General features: G+C 41.1%; 1 protein-coding gene and 1 pseudogene across 6 annotated transcripts in view; one reads left to right on the top strand and one right to left on the bottom strand.

The window, feature by feature from the left end:
- The window catches only part of LOC125151533 (cytochrome c oxidase assembly factor 1 homolog), a 100,208-nt gene that overhangs the window by 19,954 nt on the left and 58,970 nt on the right, over positions 1-21,284 (bottom strand). For 3 of the 6 annotated variants that reach the window (XM_047832728.1, XM_047832693.1, XM_047832719.1), the window contains exons 2-3: positions 5,678-5,729; positions 3,472-3,571 (exon numbers count right to left, since the gene is read on the bottom strand). In XM_047832728.1, the coding sequence (XP_047688684.1) occupies positions 3,472-3,556 (85 nt within the window). In that variant the 5' untranslated portion in view covers positions 3,557-3,571; positions 5,678-5,729. Of the gene's footprint in view, positions 1-301; positions 2,840-3,471; positions 3,572-5,677; positions 5,730-7,930; positions 8,055-21,284 lie in introns of those variants that run through there. The other 3 variants (XM_047832701.1, XR_007146863.1, XM_047832709.1) reach the window with 3 other exon arrangements.
- On the top strand, positions 14,733-14,829 carry LOC125161427 (uncharacterized; annotated as a pseudogene).

Below are 21,284 nucleotides of genomic sequence, written 5' to 3'. Positions count from 1 at the left end.
AACCATCTATCAAACCTATGAGCCCTCAATGTCTCCTTTCCTCTCCAACCTTAAAGATCTTACCCAAGTAATCACGGACCAAAAAGACCAGCTCAACACACAACTACAGACACCCCCTGCACAACATCCCTTCTCATGGCTTACATTGATCAGACAAGGAGCCATCCTGCTTAATCACTCAGGCTTAACCAACCTGTCACACTGCTTTCTTTGTGCATCCCTTCAGCAGGATCCAGTAATAGCCGTCCCATTACCCACCCCCTTTCCCAACACCACTAACTCCATCAACCACCCCAGAAGTCAAATCTCCCTACAGATTCCCATCCTCACTGAGACCCCTCAAGGCAACACGTCTCACCCAATATGCTACTCCTCTCATGCCTCCCCAACTTGCCCCTCCCCCCTGCCTATGCCTAGCCACGACCCTCCCCCAGGGGGATTCTATTGGTGTAAGGGCACAGCTTATAAACAAATGCCCCAAAATGCTTTTATCTGTCTCCCAGTCACCATTATCCCCCAACTCACCCTATACGGACAGGAAGAACTCCATCAACTCCTCGAATTCCGTCTCCAAAAACGAGTCGTTTTCCTCCCACTAATGGTCTCTCGCTAGCCACGTCCCTATTGGCCGCCAGGGTTGTGACCGGCTCCCTCACACACTCCATTACCTCCTCCAGGGACCTGTCAGACAGGCTCCAGATCGCAATAGAAGCCTCATCAACCTCCCTATCCGACTTACAAAGGCAGATCAACTCCCTAGCACAGGTCACTCTATGAAACCAACGAGCCCTAGATCTCCTGACAGCAGAAAAAGGGGGAACATGCCTGTTCCTGAGGGAAGAATGTTGCTACTACCTCAATGAGTCAGGCTTAGTTGAAACCAATATAGAACATCTAAAGGAAATCCAAAAAACTCTATCCGCCCACCCAGGATCCTCAGACCCCCTAACCTCCTGGTGGCAATCACCCCACCTAGCTTGGCTCCTCCCCATAGTCACCCCACTAGTTTCTATCTGTATAATACTTATGCTCTTACCTTGTTTTCTCCGTTTCGTATGGAAACGAATTCATGAAGTTTCCCAGGTCGCATTTCATCGGATGGTGGTCCAGCCCTATTCCTGCATTCCAACCTCAGACCCCACATACTATGGCATCACCCTTACACCCGCAGGAAGCAGCCAGATCAGATCCCTCGCCCATTATCACCAACAAGAGGTTGGAATGTTAGGATGTCCCTGGAAGGGGACGGCCCTCTTGCCAGCACGCCCGAACAAACTGAAGCCCCAAGCAGCGCGCCGGAACAAACTGAAGGTCAACCAATCACCGAGCGCCAGCACAACCTGGCACAAGAGAAAGACCCACCCGAGCCTAAACCCAGAACTGCCGCAGCTTAAAAACCCTACCCCACCATACCCGGGCGCGACTTCCCTGACTCCTCTCTCTCTCTCTCCCTGAGTCACGGAACCTCGCCTGAGACCTTAATTCCCAAATAAAGCCTTTGCTAAAATTTTTTAGCCTCTGACTCCTATCTTTACCCTGCCTTACACCTGACCCTAACAGTCAGTATCTGCGGGAACGTGGCAGATGACCTTGAGCAAGGTACTTGATTCTTTCCGTACCTCAATTCCTTCATCTCTCATTTCCCACCTTATTCATTGCCTCGTTTCTTCATCTAAGGGGTTTGCCCAGATCCTTTCTGGCTTTCCTTTCAGTTCTAAAGTCCTGTGATTCCATGACTTGCTCAAAGTGACATGGCTCGTCCATGGTAGAGCTGGGGCCAAAATCTATGACTCTGGACTTCTAAACATTGCTCCTTTCACTAGGATGAAGGCCCCAATAAACCAGCATAAAATATCCCCCAACATCAACAGCAACAAAACCTTTGGGCCAAGAAACAGAACGTGAAAATGCTGGTTTGTCAAGTTTATAGATTTAAGGCAACATTTCATGTAGGTAAAGCTGCTTATAAGCTGCTCTCAGTCTCAGGTACATTTCTTGGGCCAAAGGCTACCAGAAACCCCAGGAAGTTCCTCCCTGAAGGTATAAGGTAGACGAGCTGCCTTTGGGAGAGAGCAAAGGTAGGCTTCCCAAGTAGGGGTTTCAGTTTGGCAACAAGAAAGAGCTTCCCTCCTGTAGGCCCCATCCCAGTATGAAAGGGGAGGATGGCCTGAGACAGGAGAGGCCAGGGAGGATGCTCACCCTAGGCTACTTCCCAGGACTGGGAAGTATGAGCATGGTGCCAGCCAAGACAGGAAAAGGAGGAGCACAGGTCGGGTCCAGATTTCCATGGCGAGACACCGTTCTCAGTATCTCCTACAATTTATCTCTTACAATTTATTTAATTTTACAACAACCTCATGCACAGGCACTAGTGTTGCCCCTCATCACACAGATAATGGAGGTGAGAGATCCTCCCACAAGGCTACACAGCCAGCGCAGAGCTGGCTCTGGCATTCAACTCAGGCGGTTGGCTATAGATGCCAGCTGGGCTATCTCTCCTGGACGAGCCCGGCCTACTGAGGAGGAAAGACCTCGGTCTCCTGACCCATAAAATGTACCCATTCCTGTTGTGTCCTGCTCCCACCCCTTTGGCAGAGGGGAGAGGAGGCTGAGCTATTCCAGTCTGAATTACCCCTGGCTGTGCTCGCCTCAGGCCACCTCAAGACTCAGAGAGCCCTGGGCCAAGGCAGAAGGAAGGTGGGGGAGAAGGGATGCACAGGACACTGAGCTCTCTCTGCCTGTCTGCTGGTGATACGTCCTGGCAGGAAGTGAAAATGGTGCAGAGTCAGGGTGAGAAGCCAGGCTGGGTGGGCATAAAGGATCTTCAAAGAAAGGCAGTCTAGAAAAAAGAAAAAGAAAAAAACTGCTGCTGCTTTGCAACTAGTAGCACTGAAATGACCTTAAATGTCTTGGCTGCCCACAGTAATTGTGGCTTGTCTTTACAAATTCAAATTTGTGTGCAGTGGGGCTGGAAGCAGCATCTGTCAGGAGTTTGCATCCCGGGCTCTTCTTTTATTTTCTCCCCTCACCAGAGTACCTTGCTCAAGGTCCCCTCCTCCACTAAATCTACAGCAGAGAATGGCAGGGCAAACAGGCTGACGACTCTTGAAAAACAGCCAGTTTTCCCCACCTGTGAACCATCTGGTACTGCCCTTCCCTCTCTTCTTTACATAATCTCAGAAATCTTAAGGGATCTCTTGTGTGTGCACTGGAGTGAAAGCCCATCTTGCTTTTTGCAAGGCTTGTGATGCAAACGAATCCTGGTCCTTTCATTTGCGCTTGGAGATCCAGGAAAAACTGGGATTATAGGATAAACAGGAAGCTATAGCCAAAGGAATGGTACTGGCTACTAAAAATAGCCCTTTCTCTAATCTCCTGAAAGCATCTCAAGTATTTCCTTTGATGGAGGAGCAGGGCAGAGAGAGCTGGGCGGAAGCTACGCCTTGGCGGCTGGGTTCACTGGATACTTACTTCGTATAAGGTAATATATAAGGGTGCAGCTCCCACTGGCCACCACACTGGAAAGAAGGACCAGTTTCCCCAGAGGCAATGGCATCTTGCTTCCTGGAGACTTTACAAACAAAAGACATGAATTAGTCTTTAAATTCAAGTTTAGGACAAGGGACTTTGGCTGGATTGGGCCCCACAGGGAAAGGAAAGCTAAAGAGGAAGCCAGCAAGGAGGGGAGGCCACCTTCCCCATTTGCTTCCTTTCAGAAAACCAGGGCTGGTTCTGGAGCCAAAGCAAAAGTGCCCTCCCGAGGGTGGCCCACATCCAGGACCCAGGCCGTGGGGGCGACGGCTGAGCACAGAGCAAGCATTCAGCACTTGTCTTTTCGGACGGAACCTAGCCCGTGTGCCAAGTCCTACATGGCCAGGAAGCACAACCACTTTGTCTCCTGCCTGCTGGTAAACAGGAAGCTTATCCTTTTGTGGCAGTAGTTGGTCTTATGAGCCTACCAATAGGCCTGCGTGGTCACTGGCTGCTTTCTTTCATATTTTGAAAAATGTCCTACCCCCCTGGATGAGGAAACTGTGGTCATGACTCTCAGGATGAATGAACAGATGGAGAGGAGCCAGCTCAGCAAATTCAGCATACCATGGCCACCCTGGCCTTAACTCCTGTCTCCTGAAGGCCTGGGTGGGGCTTTGAGCAGCACTAGGGCCTCAATGGTACCAATTATGCTCCTTCCGGTGGCCATTTAACCACTGCTCACAACTGGCCTAAGCCTTTCTGTGAAGCTGTAAGATACCCGGCCATAAAGCAGAGCAGGACACTGGCTTAGGACTGGATAAATCACATAAATGAGAGCAGACACTGAAAAGTGAGGAGTGCATGGCGCAGCCAAAAGGCAGCTTCGACCCAGCTCCAGTTGACAATGGTTATGTAGGCTAAGTCTGGATGGATCTTCCAATACTCCAAGAGACCTTTTATGTTAAACCATTCCAATTCTAAGTGTTGACAACCAACTAAAAAGAAAAACAAACAAAAAAAAAACCAAAACAACAACCAAAAAAAAAAAAAAAAACCCAACAAAATGCATATGAGTCAGGTTCTTTCTGTAGGCTTCTGGTTTGCTTTGACCACCCAAGCTGCACCAGGGCATCCTCACCCTCCATGAGATTTAGGTAAATTCCTCTGTCTGTCTTTGCTGATATTTCTCCAAGAAGAAATGAGATTTTGGACAGAGATGGAAACCTCAGTTATAAACTGGGAAGGAAAAGACGAAAAGTGTTTATATCCCCATTTCAAGATTTAACGTTAGCGTTTTATGTGCTTCTTTAGGACCAAGCTTTTGATGTGACCTAAAGGGGTCCAAGGCATTACAGTGCAAAATACTGGGCATGATGCTAGTTTCTCTGCTAGCTAGATCTGTGAGTCAAGGTATCCATATTCTCACCATCTACTCCTCCACCTTCTAGAATACAGATACTACTAACAACTGTCTACTTATTTCTGAAACCTGAAGGTAAATGAATCCTTAGGAAGGGCTGTTGGAGAAAGTTCCTCATATGGATATTCCTTCTGGGAACTGAGAACTAAATATACCCTCAGGGCTAATGTTGACCAGCTCTACACTAAAATAACACTAAATTGAGGTTTCTGTATAAAAAGTATTTTGATCAACATATCAAATTAAGGAAGATGAAGCATTAGATCATCCTTGTATTATTTATTTATACGCATTTTATCCAACAGAGAAGGCTGCTGAAACCCCAAATACATGTACCCAGATCGCTGTGACAGTTTTGGCTGGTGCTGGGTAGTATGTAAGAATATTTATCAAAGTTGCGTGTAAGCTAATTACAGCAATGTAATCTGGGAAAAGCCATTTAGTCTCATAATGGAAAGGGTCGGAGCATCTCCAAAAAATGCATGAGTCAGATCTTGCTTAATTTGAAGGATAACTCAGGAGGGTGGGGCCGTGAGCATGAATCACATAGAACTCCCCAGAAGGTTGTAGTTTCTACAGCTGACATGAGACATGAGAAGGAAAACTGTCCTGAAACAATTCAGAGAATAGCCACCCATCTCTCATGTGAAATTACAGCCACAAGTGGACACTAGAGACCAGGAAAAACTCACAATTATTAAGGGAGCAACTTACATCTATTGTCTAACTTGAGAATACTCTGGCAGGTTCTAAGGGGGAACACGGCCCCAGAACATTCATTACCTTTGCCACTTCACAGCACGGCTTTCTTGAAAATCATCAAAGAGAAGTCGCTCTGCAATTAAAGATTTTACATTAAAGTCACTTTTCAAAACCAATTCTCTCTGATTTCCAGTTTAAGACAGCCAAGTTTTATTACCAATCCAAGCTTTGGAACACGAATAAAAAGTTTAAATTTCAAAACAAGCCTTGTCTATACAGGGCTCTGGTTTTCCCCCCTTCTCTTCTGCCATGTAAGGAAAAGAAGAAACAACAAAGCCTGATGGTCTCCCGCGTGTGCACTATGTACTTCATAACAACCAGAAAACTGGTGTGGAGGGGCAGGCATACACGGCACGTGTCTGGCCACAATGCACACGATCCTGGATACAGGCAGCTGCCCACCAAAACAAGACGCCATCAATATAAGCTGTACAGCATGGATTAAAGCAGTTTTTTAGGGTTAAAAAGAAACAACAGTGTATTAAGTGTATACATAGGCTTTAATAATAATGATACGAGGTAACATATCTCTATTAGGTGCTTGGTGCCTATATGCTAAGCACAGTACATACAATAATTCATTTAATTCCCACAATCACCCCATGAAGTAGGAACTATTGTTATTATCCCTATTTTATAGATAAGTAAACTGAGGCACAGAGAGGTTAAGTAGAGTGTCCAAAGTCACTGATATGTGTCTCAGTGGTAGAACTGGGATTCAGACCCAGGCAGTCTGGTACCAGGGTCTGTGTTCTTAGGCACCATGATGCACTGACTTTAAGATGCCTGCTGATTTCAGAAATACTGAAAAGTACATATATACACATACATATACATATACACATATGTGTATGTCTCTGAATTAAAATATACTCATGTTCAGTGCAAAAAGACCTCATCATATGTGCCTTTTGCTATTTTTCATGATAAGAATGAGGCGCATACTTGTACTTTCACTCTTTCATTTAGCAAATGGTTGTGGAGGGCCTGCTCTGGTCAGACAAACAGTGCTGAGGGGAATAAAGACAATTCACAAAAGGGCCGTCAAGTATAACTATGCAGTACAGCACAGCACAATCCTAGCAGGCTTCCACTTCCAGGTGAAACATCCTAGATTCCTCATTATTAAGACGGTTTTCCAACAGTTGGAAGTTGTAGAAAGTTACTTGAGGAAGGGGCAGTTACCTTTTCCTAATTTGCACAAAGGTGCCTATGGGCGAGCTGCAGCCCGGTTAGTGCAGGCAGAGTCCTGAGCACCAGGAGAGGAAGCGACACCCAGGAAGTGGTCAGCTCTTCCTGGAGGGGGTCAGCAAAGGTTTCACAGAGGAAATCAGCTCGGCAGAGAGAGCAGAGCTGAAGGAAAGGGTGACAGGCTTCAGGTCGGTGGAAACGATGAGCGAAGGCCAGCAGCAGAAATGAGAGCTGGGGGTGTGGGAGGAGTCAGAGCCACACGACAGTGGTCTGGGAATGGAGGCAGTTCCTGCTGAGGAAGGCCACCCACTCTGAGCTGCTGGGCTCTACCCCATAGAAGGGGCCGCAGGCAGGAGCAGCAGCAGTGGAGTAGAAAGAGTACATGAGAAGGGCAGTTTCTTAAAATATTTATTTGCTCATTTGTACACCAGCTCATTCTAAAAAGGATGATAGGGCTAACAAGGATGCAAATTTTAGAAGAGAAGAAAGAAATGAATGAGGAAATGAAGCCAAAGAGAAAATAATTTTAAGAAAAGAAATACAGCTGGGGTAACATTAGTGCATATAATTACACACTCTGGTGCACTAGACATTTCTTCAAGGCAGCCAGGAGGGAAGTCTGAGCAACTACAAGGCCCAGTGTCCATGGGGTCATGGGACACAGCAGCTGAGGAGGAATACAATTCCTAATAACACACAAAGCCCGAGAAAGATCTCTCCCACACATGCTCAGCAATGGAGTCTCTGAATTGGTTAGCATTGCAAACAACATCCCTAGAATTGTTTTTAAAAGTTCACAAATTCCAAATAATCACCTTTTGGATAACATCCCCTAATAAAAGCCACAACCAGAGTCCAAGCAGAAACATAAACAATTCTACAAGTGGCCCAAACATTGGGGCCTAAGTGGGAAGTTCTGACCAGCTACCTTGACTCAAAGGAGAACTAAGGCAGTCATGACTGACCGGGTCTCCAGGGAGCCCCTCCATGTGTGACAGTGAGGTGAGGGATTTGGGGTTGAGGTGGGGAGAGGAGAACAAGGACTCAACCTCTGCCCCTTTCAATCAGCTTCCGTTTACCTACCTCATCTGCAGCCTTGAAAATAGTGGTCAGCAGCCCCCAACCTCACACACCACAAATTCAAAAAGGCATGCTGGAGAACTAGCGATAGATTTGAGGCTACCTCCAGGAATGTTGTATTTTATAACTAAGCTTTTGATCACTGAAAATTTGTTAATCTGATGTGAAAATCTGCAAGAAACTCAAATTCAGTTAGCCTAATACACAGCCAATCAGGGGAAGATTTTTTTGCTTTACAGTTAACTAAGAGGCAAGGGTTGTGACACATCTTGAAAATGAAGCTGGTTAGCCACAGGAAAGCGGAACAAAGTACAGGCAGGCTCTCTTCAGAAAGCAGTCAGTAACTCTGCTCTGACACATGAAGGGTGACTTAGGCCCCCAAAGGCTAATGGCTTACAAACTCTTCTCAAAGGAGTGAGCACCTTTCCGGAGCCAAAGGGCAATCTGTGAAACAGGGTCGAGGACCCTCCTGTCACCTCCCTCCGAGCCCAGATGGAGGAGATCCATAGGAAGTATCATTAGGGAGATAAACAGAAGCAGCTAGACAGTTCAAGCCACAGTCATGATCTGACCAGGGGAGGATGGAAGCAATCTGGTGGTACGATCTCAAACTGGGCTGCACATCAGAATCCTGTGAAGAGCTTAAAAAAAAATTTTGATGACCAGGCCACTCCTCAGATCGACTGAAATAGAATCTATGGGAGTGGGATCCAGGCACTGGTGTTTTTTAACCTCCTCAGGTGAGCCTAATACACAGCCAAATTTGCAGCCAGTGGTCTACAGAAACAACACCCTGCAAGTCAAGCACATGGGCTGTGGTTCAAAGGCTGGTCAGATGATCCTGTAGGGGGTCCTGGGACATTAGAGAAAGGAGACAGCTGTTCTCTCCACGCCACACACACCACCTCCCCGACCACATCTTGAGAGATTTAGAGGCTGTGGCAATAAATGAAATAGACTCCTCTTCCCAAGTGTTCTGGCCCTGGATAACAGGCACACAACCCTCATGGGCCCTGGTCTGATGGCGGGAACCTGAAGCAGCAATCTGCCAGTGTGTGAGATAAAATCCTTGAGTTTAATAAGAGGTAAGCTCAGGAGGTCCTTATAGCAAGACAAGCACCCCAAAACCCAGCTGAGAAAGATGGACTGATCTAAGATAATAAATCCTTGATTTTTATGAGGCAGTTTTCTCACATTGTAATATTTCTGAAATCAGGCTATGTCTTACAAGCTGGGTCTCTTTAGTAAAGTGATTCTTTTCTCAACACTACCATCCCCAAATTGTTAAAACCATAATTTGCCTTAATACGTTAAGAGTGGGCATAATAGGCAGCTGAAGTTGCAGCAGGGCCAGCCTGTATATGAACTCAGGACCATGTGAGCTTCCCAGCAAGACTATTAATATCCCATGGTTCTTCTTTAACTCTGGGCTTTGCTCAGGGAGACCCAGTCCAGGAATAATCTACCCACTCAATTTCCTCTGGATGACATATGGCTGGTCTGGCTTGTCCCACATCTGAGTGACTACTATGGGCCAGGCATAAAGCAGGATATTTTATATGCACTACTATTATTTCTTATAATATCTACAAACGGTAAAATATTTTTGCCTTTTTTGAGCTAGGAAAGAAGTCTTAAGAAAGGTTCTAAAAGTTGTTCATGGTTACATAGCTATTCCACAACAGAGCTATCACATGCATCTGTCTGATCCCAGAGGCCACGATTTTTCCATCAAGTAACAAAACCCATGTTATGGGTTTCCTAACAATCAACTTCCCATACAGGTAATATGTGCTGTCCAAAAGCCACTCCAAAAGTTCACATGTTCTTTCTGCAAGAAACAAGCCATCCCTACCAACACACTAGCTATGTGAATGAGCAACCATGGACATTCATGAGCCACCAGATGACTATAGTACCAGCAGACTATCGATGGAGCAGAAGGACCATCCACCTGTTCCAACCATGAATCACAACAGATAATAAATTGTTCTAGTTTGAAGCCGCAAAGTTTTGAGATGGTTTGTTATGCAATAGATAACCAAAATATCTTTTAAAAGCTTTTCTGAAAAGATTTTAAAAACTCTGTAAAACATATGTTAATTTTTTTAAGTTTATTTATTTTGAGAGAGAGAGCACGAGCAGGGTAAGAGGCGAGGAGAGGAGAGAGAGAGAGAGAGAGAGAGAGAGAGAGAATCCCAAGCAGGCTCCACAATGTCAGGACAGAGCCTGACATGGGGCTCCAATTCATCAACTGTGAGATCATGATCTGAGCCAAAATCAAGAGTCAGACACTTAATTGACTGAGCCACCAAGGTGCCCTGTAAAATATACATTATTTCTAAGAACAACAATTTAAAAAAGCAATGAAAGGCTTAAAAAAAGAAGACTTATATTCAAACAAAAACAAAGCAGAGTGGAAATATTCAGAGTAGAATTCAAGGCAAAAAGCCTTTAATGGAGTCAAAAATAGACAAAAATATAATACCTATGATCAGTAGTAGCAAACAACATAACAGTAAAATATATAAAGCCAAAAACTAGTAAAAATAAAAGAATAAATGAAAAAAACTACAGCAGGAAACCAACATGTCATTTTATATTTTTAACAAATCCAATGAACAAAAAAAGCAATCAAGAACCAAGAATCTGAATAACTTTTTTACCTTGCAAGGTTCAGTGTGTGTGTGTGTGTGTGTGTGTGTGTGTGTGTGTGCGCGCACGCACATATCTGTGAATACACATTTGAACATACTAAGATTTTCCAGTGTCTAGCATAAGGCTTTGTGGGACTGACATAAACATTCTACTGTTCCCATTGCCCAGTCCTGTGATTACCTCCTGGAGAATAAATCTGTACAATTTTTGAGAAGACAAAGCAAGTACAGATCAGCAGTTATGTATCTTAAGTCAATTCATATACACAACGATGGAAATTGACCTTCCACTACTGCAAGCAGCTATTATCCTTAATTTTGAAGATTAAAATGACAAAATTTGAAATTGAGTTTCAAATAAGATGGAAGAAATTAAAATCAGCTTAATGCCATTTTCATTAAGAATAAAACAAACTGAAAATGTTAACAGTTGTTATCCATTAATTCAATCAACAAATATTTTCCAACTGCACTCAAAATACCAGGCACCATCTATGCACTGGAGATACAGCAGAGAACAAAATAGACATGTGGTTTGTGGACCTTACATTGTAGTGGGAGGAGATAAACAATAATAAGATTAGTTTAGTTAGTGATAAATACTTTGGAAAAAATAGAGTGTCAAGAGAATGAGAAGATAAACTACAGACTGGGAGAAAATATTTGCAAAAGATGTATTTGATAAAGGACTGTTACCAAAATATACAAAGAACTCCTAAAAATCAACAACAGAAAAATAAACCTAATTAAAAAATAGGAAAAAAAATTGAACAAATGTCTCACCAAAGAAGATACACAGATGGCATATAATCATATGCAAAGATACTCAATGTCATCTGTCATCAGGGAACTACAATTAATACAAAGAGATACCATGACACATCTATCAGAACTACTAAAAGCCAAAACACTAACACCAAATATTGGATGTGGAGCAAACACTGATGGTGGGAATGCAAAATGGTACATCTACTTTGAAAAAACAGTTTGGTAGCCCACCTACCAACCTAAACAAACAAATATATGCATGTGACATATGTGAAAATCAAGAAAAGGAAACCACACTAAAATGGAGTCGGGGAGGGGAGGTTGGCAGAGGAGCTCTTATGCCCTACCACCCATCCTCAAATGCAAATCCAACAGGAAGGGAGGGACCTTGCAGGTGGATTCTACTTTCCCATCCCAGCAGGTGGAACAAAGGTTTTCCTCACCACCTATGCACCACCACCCAGCAACAGATCAGCCAATGAGAGACAATCACCACTCAGCCAATGAGGAGCCACTATACTTCCAACTCTCAGTTTACTGAAATGGGCTATGTGTTTATAACAGCCTCCCCAAGTCCCCGTTTTCCTCTATAAAAGAGTGTGCCTCTCCTTTGTTCTCCTAACTTCCCTATGGTTCTGACATAGCTTACTTGACCCAGATTGCAATTCTTCGCTCTTCGCCACCACCACCCCCCCCCCAAAAAAACATCTTTTGCTGGGAAATAACTGGCAGTTTTCTTTTAAGGTTAACTCATGCTAGAGTATAAAAGGAAGAAAGAGCAGTTTATTATTTTTTTTAATTTTTTTTTAATGTTTACTTATTTTTGAGACAGAGAGAGACAGAGCATGAACGGGGGAGGGGCAGAGAGAGAGGGAGACACAAAATCGGAAGCAGGCTCCAGGCTCTGAGCCATCAGCCCAGAGCCCGACGCGGGGCTCGAACTCACAGACCGTGAGATCGTGACCTGAGCTGAAGTCGGACGCTTAACGACTGAGCCACCCAGGCGCCCCAAAAGAGCAGTTTAAACTGTGGGGTGAAGGAAGGCATTTGAGTTGAGATTGAAGGAGTAATTTGAAACCCAGAAGAGGGGCAAGTAGAGCAGGCTAAGGCCTCCAGGCAGCCGCCAACTTGGTATGTTCAAGAACCAGAAGGCAGGCTAGCATGTTAACTGAGGGCCGGCAGGAGGGCACGGTCTTCATCATGTAGACCTTTTTCGGGTATCACAGACAGTTTGGATTTTATTCCAAGTGTAATGAGATGCTGCTGAAGACTTCAAATGGGATGATATAGTCTGGCTTGCCTTTTCTTTTTTTAAAGATTTCTCTAGAAGGGGCAGGATGGAAGCATGAAAACCAATTAAAAAGCTCCTGCAGTAGGAAATAATAGCAGCTTGGACTAGATGGTAGCAGCAAAGATGCAAAAAAGTGAAAACATATGAAGTAGGAAGCAGAACTAACAGGATACTGGAGGGATGGTGAAGGGCAAGGCAGAGTGATTTCACAGGATTTATCATTATTATCCTTAAGCCTCCTTACAAGTATTACCAGCATTCAAAATTACCATGCACTTAGACTTTAGAAATGATAGAGTTGTGGTAGAAAGCTTAAAATAGTAAACTTTGATTGCTAAATCTGATTACTCATGATGTCTCATACATTTGAATAAAAAACGTTTCAAGGCCATTCTCTTGCAGATTTGAAAACACAGCAAAAAGATATTCAGTATTTTCTGGCATCAAAAACTTTAGATAAAGGACTCTGATTCATAACCATTTTTCAAGGGAATATGAGTAAGGAAAACCCTATTAAACGTTTACTTCAGCATTTCTATTAAAACCCTCCATTTTAGAAAAAGAAAGTATATAGGAAAATAAAACAATTTGGCATCAGTGATTAGAAGTAGAATCTGGGAGGCTCGTGGCTGAATGTTCCCTCCCTGAAACTCTCCTATCATGTTCACTCAACTCTCTACCTGTTTTCCTTTTACCTCTCTGGCCAGTCCTCTTAAGTTCCTTATTGAAATTTATACCCTCTATCTCTTCTATATTGCCCCTCATTCTGTTTTATGGGCTGAATTGTGTGCCCTGCCATCCACTCATATGTTGAAACCCTAATGCCCAGTACCTCAGAATATAACCATATTTGAAGACAGGGAATAGTTTTTTATGTTAAAAAGTACTCTTAATCATTCATCATCAGGGAAATAGAAATCAAAACCATGATGAGATACCACCTCACACCTGTCAGAATGGCTAAAATTAACAACAAAGGAAACAGGTATCGGCAAGGGTGTGGAGAAAGGGGAACCCTCTTACACCACTGGTGGGAATGCAAACTGGTACAACCACTCTGGTAAATAATATGGAGGTTCCTGAAAAAGGCAAAAATAGAACTACCCTATGATCCAGCAATTGCACTGTTAGGTATTTACCCAAAGGATACAAAAATACTCATTAGAAGGGATACATGCACCCTGATGTTTATAGCAGCATTATCAGCAATAGCTAAATTATGGAAGAGCCCAAATGCCCACTGACTGATGAATGGATAAAGAAGATGTGCTGTGTATGTGTGTGTATATATATATTAATACATACACACATATATATAATGGAATGTTACTCAGCCATAAAAAAGAATGAACTCTTGCCATCTGCAATGACGTGGATGGAGCTAGAGAATATTATGCTAAGTCAGAGAAAGACAAATACCATGTGATTTCACTCATGTGGAATTTAAGAAACAAAACAAACAATCATAGTGGAAAAAGTAGAGAGGCAAGAAAGACTTTTTTTTTTTTGAGACAGAGACATTGAAAGGACTATAAACCATCATCAAGTGAGATTTATTCCAGGGATGCAAGGAGAGTTCAATATCCACAAATCAATGTGATTTACCACATTAACAAAATGAGAGACAAAAACCATATAATCATCTCAATAGTTGCAGACAAAATAGCATTTGATAAAACTCAACATCCATTTAGGATAAAAACTCTCAACAAAGTGGGTATAGAAGAAATACGCCTCGACATAATCAAGGCAAAATATGACAAACACACAGCTAACATCATACTCCTTGTGAACAACTGAAAGCTTTTCCTGTAAGATGAGGAACAACACAACGATGCTCACCCTCACCACTTTTATTCAACATAGGACTAGTAGCCCTGGACACAGCAATTAGGCTTAGTAAATAAATAAATAAATGGATCCTCATTCAAAAGGAAGAAGTACAACTGTCACTATTTGCAGATGACATGACACTATATATAGAAAACCCTAAAACCCCCATCAACAAACTGTGAAAATAAATACATTCAGTAAAGTTGCAGAATACAAAACCAATCTGTTGTATTTCTGTACACTAATAACAATCAGAAAGACTATACTTTCAGGGATCATTTCTATAGTTCGTTACTAATAACAATCAGAAAGAGAAATTAAGAAAGTCCTATTTATAACTGTATCTGAAAGGATAAAATACCTAGGAATAAATTTAACCAACAAAGTGAAAGACCTGTACTCCGAAAACTATAAGACACTGATGATAAAGGGGAAGCCAAAACAAACAAATGGAAAGATATACCATGCACATGGATTGGAAAAATTAATGTTGTTAAAATGGCCATACTACCCAAAGCAATGTACAGATTCAGTTAAATCCCTATCAAAATAGCAATGGCATTTTTCACAGACCTAGAAAAGACCATCCTAAAATTTCTATGGAACCAGAAAAGATCCCAAATAGCCAAAGCAATCTTGAACACAGCTAGATGTATCCACACGTCCTAGTTTCAAACTCTACTACAAACTCTACTACTACAAAATTATAGTAATCAAAACAGTATGAAACAAGCACAAAACAGACAAATGGATCAATGGAAGTGAATAGATAATTCAGGAATAAACCCACACATATATGGTCAATTTATAAAAGGACACAAGAATATACAATAAAGTCTCTTTAATAAATGGTGTTGGGAAAATTGGACTGTTATATGGAAAAGAATGAAATTGGACCACTCTGTTATACCACAGACAAAAATAAACCCCAAATGGATTAAAGATCTGATTCTATAAAACTCCTAAAAGAAATTATAGGCAGTTAGCTCTTTGACATTGATATTAGCAACAATTTTTGAGATATGTCTCCTCAGGAAAGAATGACAAAAGGAGGGGCGCCTGGGTGGCGCAGTCGGTTAAGCGTCCGACTTCAGCCAGGTCATGATCTCGCGGTCCGTGAGTTCGAGCCCCGCGTCGGGCTCTGGGCTGATGGCTCAGAGCCTGGAGCCTGTTTCCGATTCTGTGTCTCCCTCTCTCTCTGCCCCTCCCCCATTCATGCTCTGTCTCTCTCTGTCCCAAAAATAAATAAACGTTGAAAAAAAAAATTAAAAAAAAAAAAAAAGAATGACAAAAGGGACTACATTAAACTAAAAAGGTTTTTGTACAGCAAGTAAACCATCAACAAAATGAAAGGGCAACCTATTTGCAAATGATATATTTGGTAAGGGATTAATAACCAAAATATATTAAAAACTCATTCATCCCAATATTAAAAAAAAAACAATCCAATTAAAAAATTGGCAGTGGACCCGAATAGACATTTTTCCAGAAGAAGAAATAAAGATGGCCAACAGATACAAAGAACGATACCCAATATCACTAATCATCAGAGAAATGCAAATCCAAACCTCAGTAAGCTATCACCTCATACCTGTCAAGATGGCTGTCATCAACAAACACAAAATAACAAGTGCTGGCAAGAATGTAGAGAAAAGGGACACTCATGCACTGTTGGTGAGAATGTAAATTGGTGCAGCCACTATGGAAAACAGTATAGGTTTCTCAAAAAATTAAAAATAGACATACCATACAATTCAGCAATTTCTCTTCTGCATCTTTTTCCAAAGAAAATGAAAACACCAATGCAACAAGACATAAGCAGTCCTATGTTCATTGTAGCATTATTTACAATAGGCAAGGTATGGAAGCAACCTAGGTGTACACTGAGAGATAAATGGGTAAAGATGATGTGGTATATATACACAATGGAGTATTACTCAGCCATAAAAAGGAATGAAACCATGCCATTCACAACAATATGGATGGACCTAGAGGGTGTTATGTTAAGTGAAATAAGTCAGAGAAAAAAAAAAAGCCTGTATGATTTCACTTATACATAGAATCTAAAAAGAAAAAAAAAAAAAAAAAACGAAACAAATGGGGGTGTCTGGGTGGCTCAGTCAGTTAAGCCTCCAACTCTTGATCTCGGCTCAGGTCATGATCTCACGGTTGTGGGATTGGACACTGTGTCAGGCTCTGCACTGATAGCATGGAGCCTGCTTGGGATTCTCTGTCTCCCTCTCTCTCTCTGCCCCTCCCCTGCTTGCTCTCTCTCTCTCTCTCTACCTCTCTCTCTCTCTCAAAATAAACATTAAAAAAAATAAAACATTGCTTAAAAAAAAAAGAGCAACCAAAAGAGAAACAGATTCATAGTTACAGAGAACAAAATGATGGTTGCTGGGGAGGGGAGTTTGACAGACAAAACAGGTGATTAAGAGGTACAGTATTCCAGTTCTACAATAAATAAAACACAGGATGTAATGTATAAATAGGGAATATAGTTAATAATATTATAAGAACTTTGTATAGTGACAGATGGTAACTAGACATGTGGTGACCATTTTGTAATGTATATAAATATTTAATCATTAGGCTATTCACCTGAACCAGTACAATATTGTATGTCAATTATTCTTCAATAAAAAAATAAATGCTAAAAAATTAAATTAAATTTTTTACAATAAGGTAAAATAATAAAAATTTAAAAGGCAAGAAAATGGTAAAATTGAGGACAGTAGTATTTCTGATGGGGAGGCTAGAGAATGGAATGGGAAAAAACACACATGTGGACAAACAATGTAGGGTGGGTAAAATTTTACCTCTACCATCTTACAGTCTCCAGCTGGGCCTGAGAATTAAATTGAGTTAAAACAGATTAACAGGAGAAAGGCACACAAATTTTACTTTTTACATACACTTGGAAGTTCCCACAAGAAAATGAAGACCTAAAGAACCGGCAAAATCCAAGTTCTTCGATATTAGGTTGAACAAGAAGAGATGATTTTGGAAAGACAACTAGAATATATGGCAAACCTAAATGAAAATTGTTATTTTAACAAGGTCTGTTTGTACAGAATACCCAGTCTCAACTCCTTACTCCAGTGATAAGCATGTTTCTTCCCCTATAGGGAGGGCATCTTTCACATGGGTGATCAGAGCATTCTTCTCTGCACCTGCTGTTTTTCACGTGCCTCTAGCTAAAAATAATCCTTATGCCAAAGTGGCATATGTTTAGGTAGCATATTCTGCCACCCTTCAATATTATTCTACATTCTCACATTGTTCTCACATTAGGTGATCCATTCACAGAAATCCATAACCCATGTGTATGTGATGCCTAGATCCCTTTGCATGTATTTAATGGTACAGATTTTTAAAATAAAATCTTCAAAACATAATATTACCTCTGTGCCAAACATATAGTTAATGCCCAAGAAATATTAACTATTTTTAACGTGAGGTGAAAGTCCCTACATAAAAATATAGTACAATTTGGACCCATATTTTAAAGCTTAAAAAGGAACTGGAGGAAATAGATCAAAATGTTCACAATGACTACTTCTGGGTGATGAGAGGCAGAGTAAATTAATTTTTTTCTGGACCTTCATATTTATCTGTACTTTGCAATCTTCTGCATCAAGCATGCTTAGATTACTAAGAATGACAACAAAACCAAATAGAACAGTCAATGAATACAATGCCTGAAGCACATTATGTATCTGTTATGATAATAAAGAAATGTATATATCTCATCTTGTCAATATTATCAAATCACTAAATGGCTTTGCTTCACCATTTTATCCTAGCAAAGTCACTCAAAGATCAATACAGGATATATTCTAAAGGTCCCTTGTGCTTTTCTACATAGTTTATTAATAGCTTATCTGACTCAGCATTTTCTAAAGATACTGCAGAAACACAGGAGTGGGACTAACCACCTCCTCTATTCTCCATTTAGTCTCAGCCTTTGAAATGTAAAACGCCAACAGTACTGTCACAAAGAAAATGGAGAAGGATGTCTGGGTGGCTCAGTCAGTTAAGCATCAGACTTCAATTCAGGTCATGATCTCATGATTTGTGAGTTCAGGCCCCAGGTTGGGCTCTGTGCTGACAGCTCAGAGCCTGGAGCTTGCTTCAGATTCTGTGTCTCCCTCTCTCTCTGCCCCATCCCGATCCCATTCTCTCTCTCACTCTCTCAAAAATAAGTAAACATTAAAAAAAAATTTTAAGGAATAATGTAGATAATATAATATCAAACGCAATTTGTATTCTGTAAAGGGCAATGCAGTTGTTCTTGTGTCCTATACTTTTGAGTATCTTGGGAGCATAATCAGGTTTGTAACCGCAGTGACTATCAAAGAGTTTCTGAAACAAAAAAAGGGGTTCATTAATGGCTTCTTAAATAGAATTTTTAAATGTGTCTTCCTCTTCCCTCACCCAATAGCAGTTCTAACACTTCTGTTTTATAGACTATAAACCTCCAATGACTAAGATGGCCTTTGATAAAAATAAAAACTATTCTTAAAATTCAGCTCTGGATAAACTTCTGTCTCATGTGTGTTATATCTTCCTAACAATACTCTGTGTTTACCAGCAAGTAGAAACTGTGTATTAACTTGTCTCCAGTTCAGCATAATACAATGTTTGGCAAATGGTAAGCATTCAATACACAACAAAGATTCTTTATTACTTGTTCCAAAAGTGAAAGCTCAATAGCTTTCAGGCAGAGTTGGCAGAATTTACCCTAAATACATAAAACTGCTGGTGATACTACCATAGGCAATTTGATGATAAGCCACCCTTTGTGTTATAAAAGAATGAACATAGCAGCATGCTTTGTTCATAATTTCAGCCTGACGTAATCCTAAAATTGAAGTGTATGATTTGTGACAAATGGATCTGAGTCAAAGACAAGATTTCCTTGATGAATAGGCTTTATTCACTGAGTTAGTCGCAGAGGGAGTAAATATACACAATTCAGTATTAGGGCTTATCTTCAGGAGTTTGAAGGGCAGGCTTCCCATGACCATTCTCATTCCAACCCAGTCTGCGCTTTCTATAGCTGAACCATGGCATAAGTATTAGGCATTTTCAAAACTGCTGATAAACTGATAGAGTTGCTTGGCTGAAGGTAATTTTAAAGGTTAAAGGTCATTAGCCAAGTTTATTTTTCAACAGATATTACACTTTGTTTTTCTTAGATACCGTCTGTCTATACAACAGTAGTCCTTCATGGTTTTTTCTTGCCCCAACACACATACCACATGACATTGAGATGCACATATACATGCCAGGCTATAGAATAAACAAGGGCATTCACAGTAACACCGTCTCCTTCCCCATGATCAAGGAAACAAGTCAAAAACTATTATAAAATTAAGTGTTAATCTACCATAATTTGTATTGTAAAAGTAAATTAATTACAAACTTAATCGAATTCCTAGATTTAACAAATTACTTGCTGAATATCTCATGACCATTCACTACTCTGAATTATAGGGGGATAATGTCACGCAGAGAAAGTTAGATTATACTTTAAGGTGAAAAAAGGGGCTACTGGTACACAGTGCAAGAGAATTTACATGAAAAATCTTATCAAGGAATCTTCCAATGAATTTGAACAAAGCCAGATGTTATTCAGTGTCTCACTTGTACTCACTGGAATAAAATAATTAATGTACTGCTCTGCTGATTCCTTTAATAAGAAGCCCTCTAACAGATTTCTAAAAATTACTCCCTTTAATATTTCATATTCATATGGGAAACTACAATTCTAAGAATAAGTTTTCGGAAGCTTTTTTTGTGGGGAAGTTGGCAGGAGCCATTCAAAACAGACAGCAATTCTTTATTTAACATGTACTTAATCAAAACTTACTGCTCGGGGCGCCTGGGTGGCGCAGTCGGTTAAGCTTCCGACTTCAGCCAGGTCACGATCTCGCCGTCCGTGAGTTTGAGCCCCGTGTCAGGCTCTGGGCTGATGGCTCGGAGCCTGGAGCCTGTTTCCGATTCTGTGTCTCCCTCTCTCTCTGCCCCTCCCCCGTTCATGCTCTGTCTCTCTCTGTCCCAAAAATAAATAAACGTTGAAAAAAAATTAAAAAAAAAACAAACTTACTGCTAATTCCTCTGCCAATTTCAAAGGGTTTGGAAAGACGAGAGTGGAATCCAGGGAACTAGAGAATCAGGCTATCTAGAGACTCTCCAATGTGAAATCCTTCAGAATCAGATCTTTGGCGAAAGCCAGGCAAACTCAAGGTGCAAACTGACTGACTGGACTGAACACCTCACCCTTCATCAGGCACCAGAAAAGACTAAAGTTTTAAAGTGGTAGAGTTATTACTTGGATTGGGAACAAATACCTCTCATCATCAGTTCCTTAGAACACTATTCTAAAAACTTTGGCATTACCAAAGAATTTCCATTAAAAATGGAAATTTTTTGTTACAAATAATAGAATCAGTATCTTCAATCAAGTATTGGTTGATACAAAGGGAAAAATTAAGAATGCCTTCTCTCTATTCTGGCTTATATACTGGGTAAAGGCATGAAAACACACCTATAATGTATTTATGGTTTATTTAGAGAAACATTCTGGCAAATTAGCATGGTTAAGTGTTACTTATTTGGAAATACTGATGTAGCAGTAATTTGAAAAAACAAAAACTACTCTACCAGTTTATTTGAAGATTTCAAGTCAAATTTTCATTCTCAGTAAAATTTCTATTAAGGCAAACAACTTGGGCTAGGCTCTTAAACATCAAACAGTAGAGGAGACATTTAATGAATAAACTTCCTTGTTAACACTTTGCCT

Source organism: Prionailurus viverrinus, chromosome A2, assembly GCF_022837055.1.
Source record: "Prionailurus viverrinus isolate Anna chromosome A2, UM_Priviv_1.0, whole genome shotgun sequence".
Lineage (NCBI taxonomy): Eukaryota > Metazoa > Chordata > Mammalia > Carnivora > Felidae > Prionailurus > Prionailurus viverrinus.
Note: the sequence above shows the minus strand (reverse complement) of the source record. Positions and strands in the feature narration are given on the sequence as shown.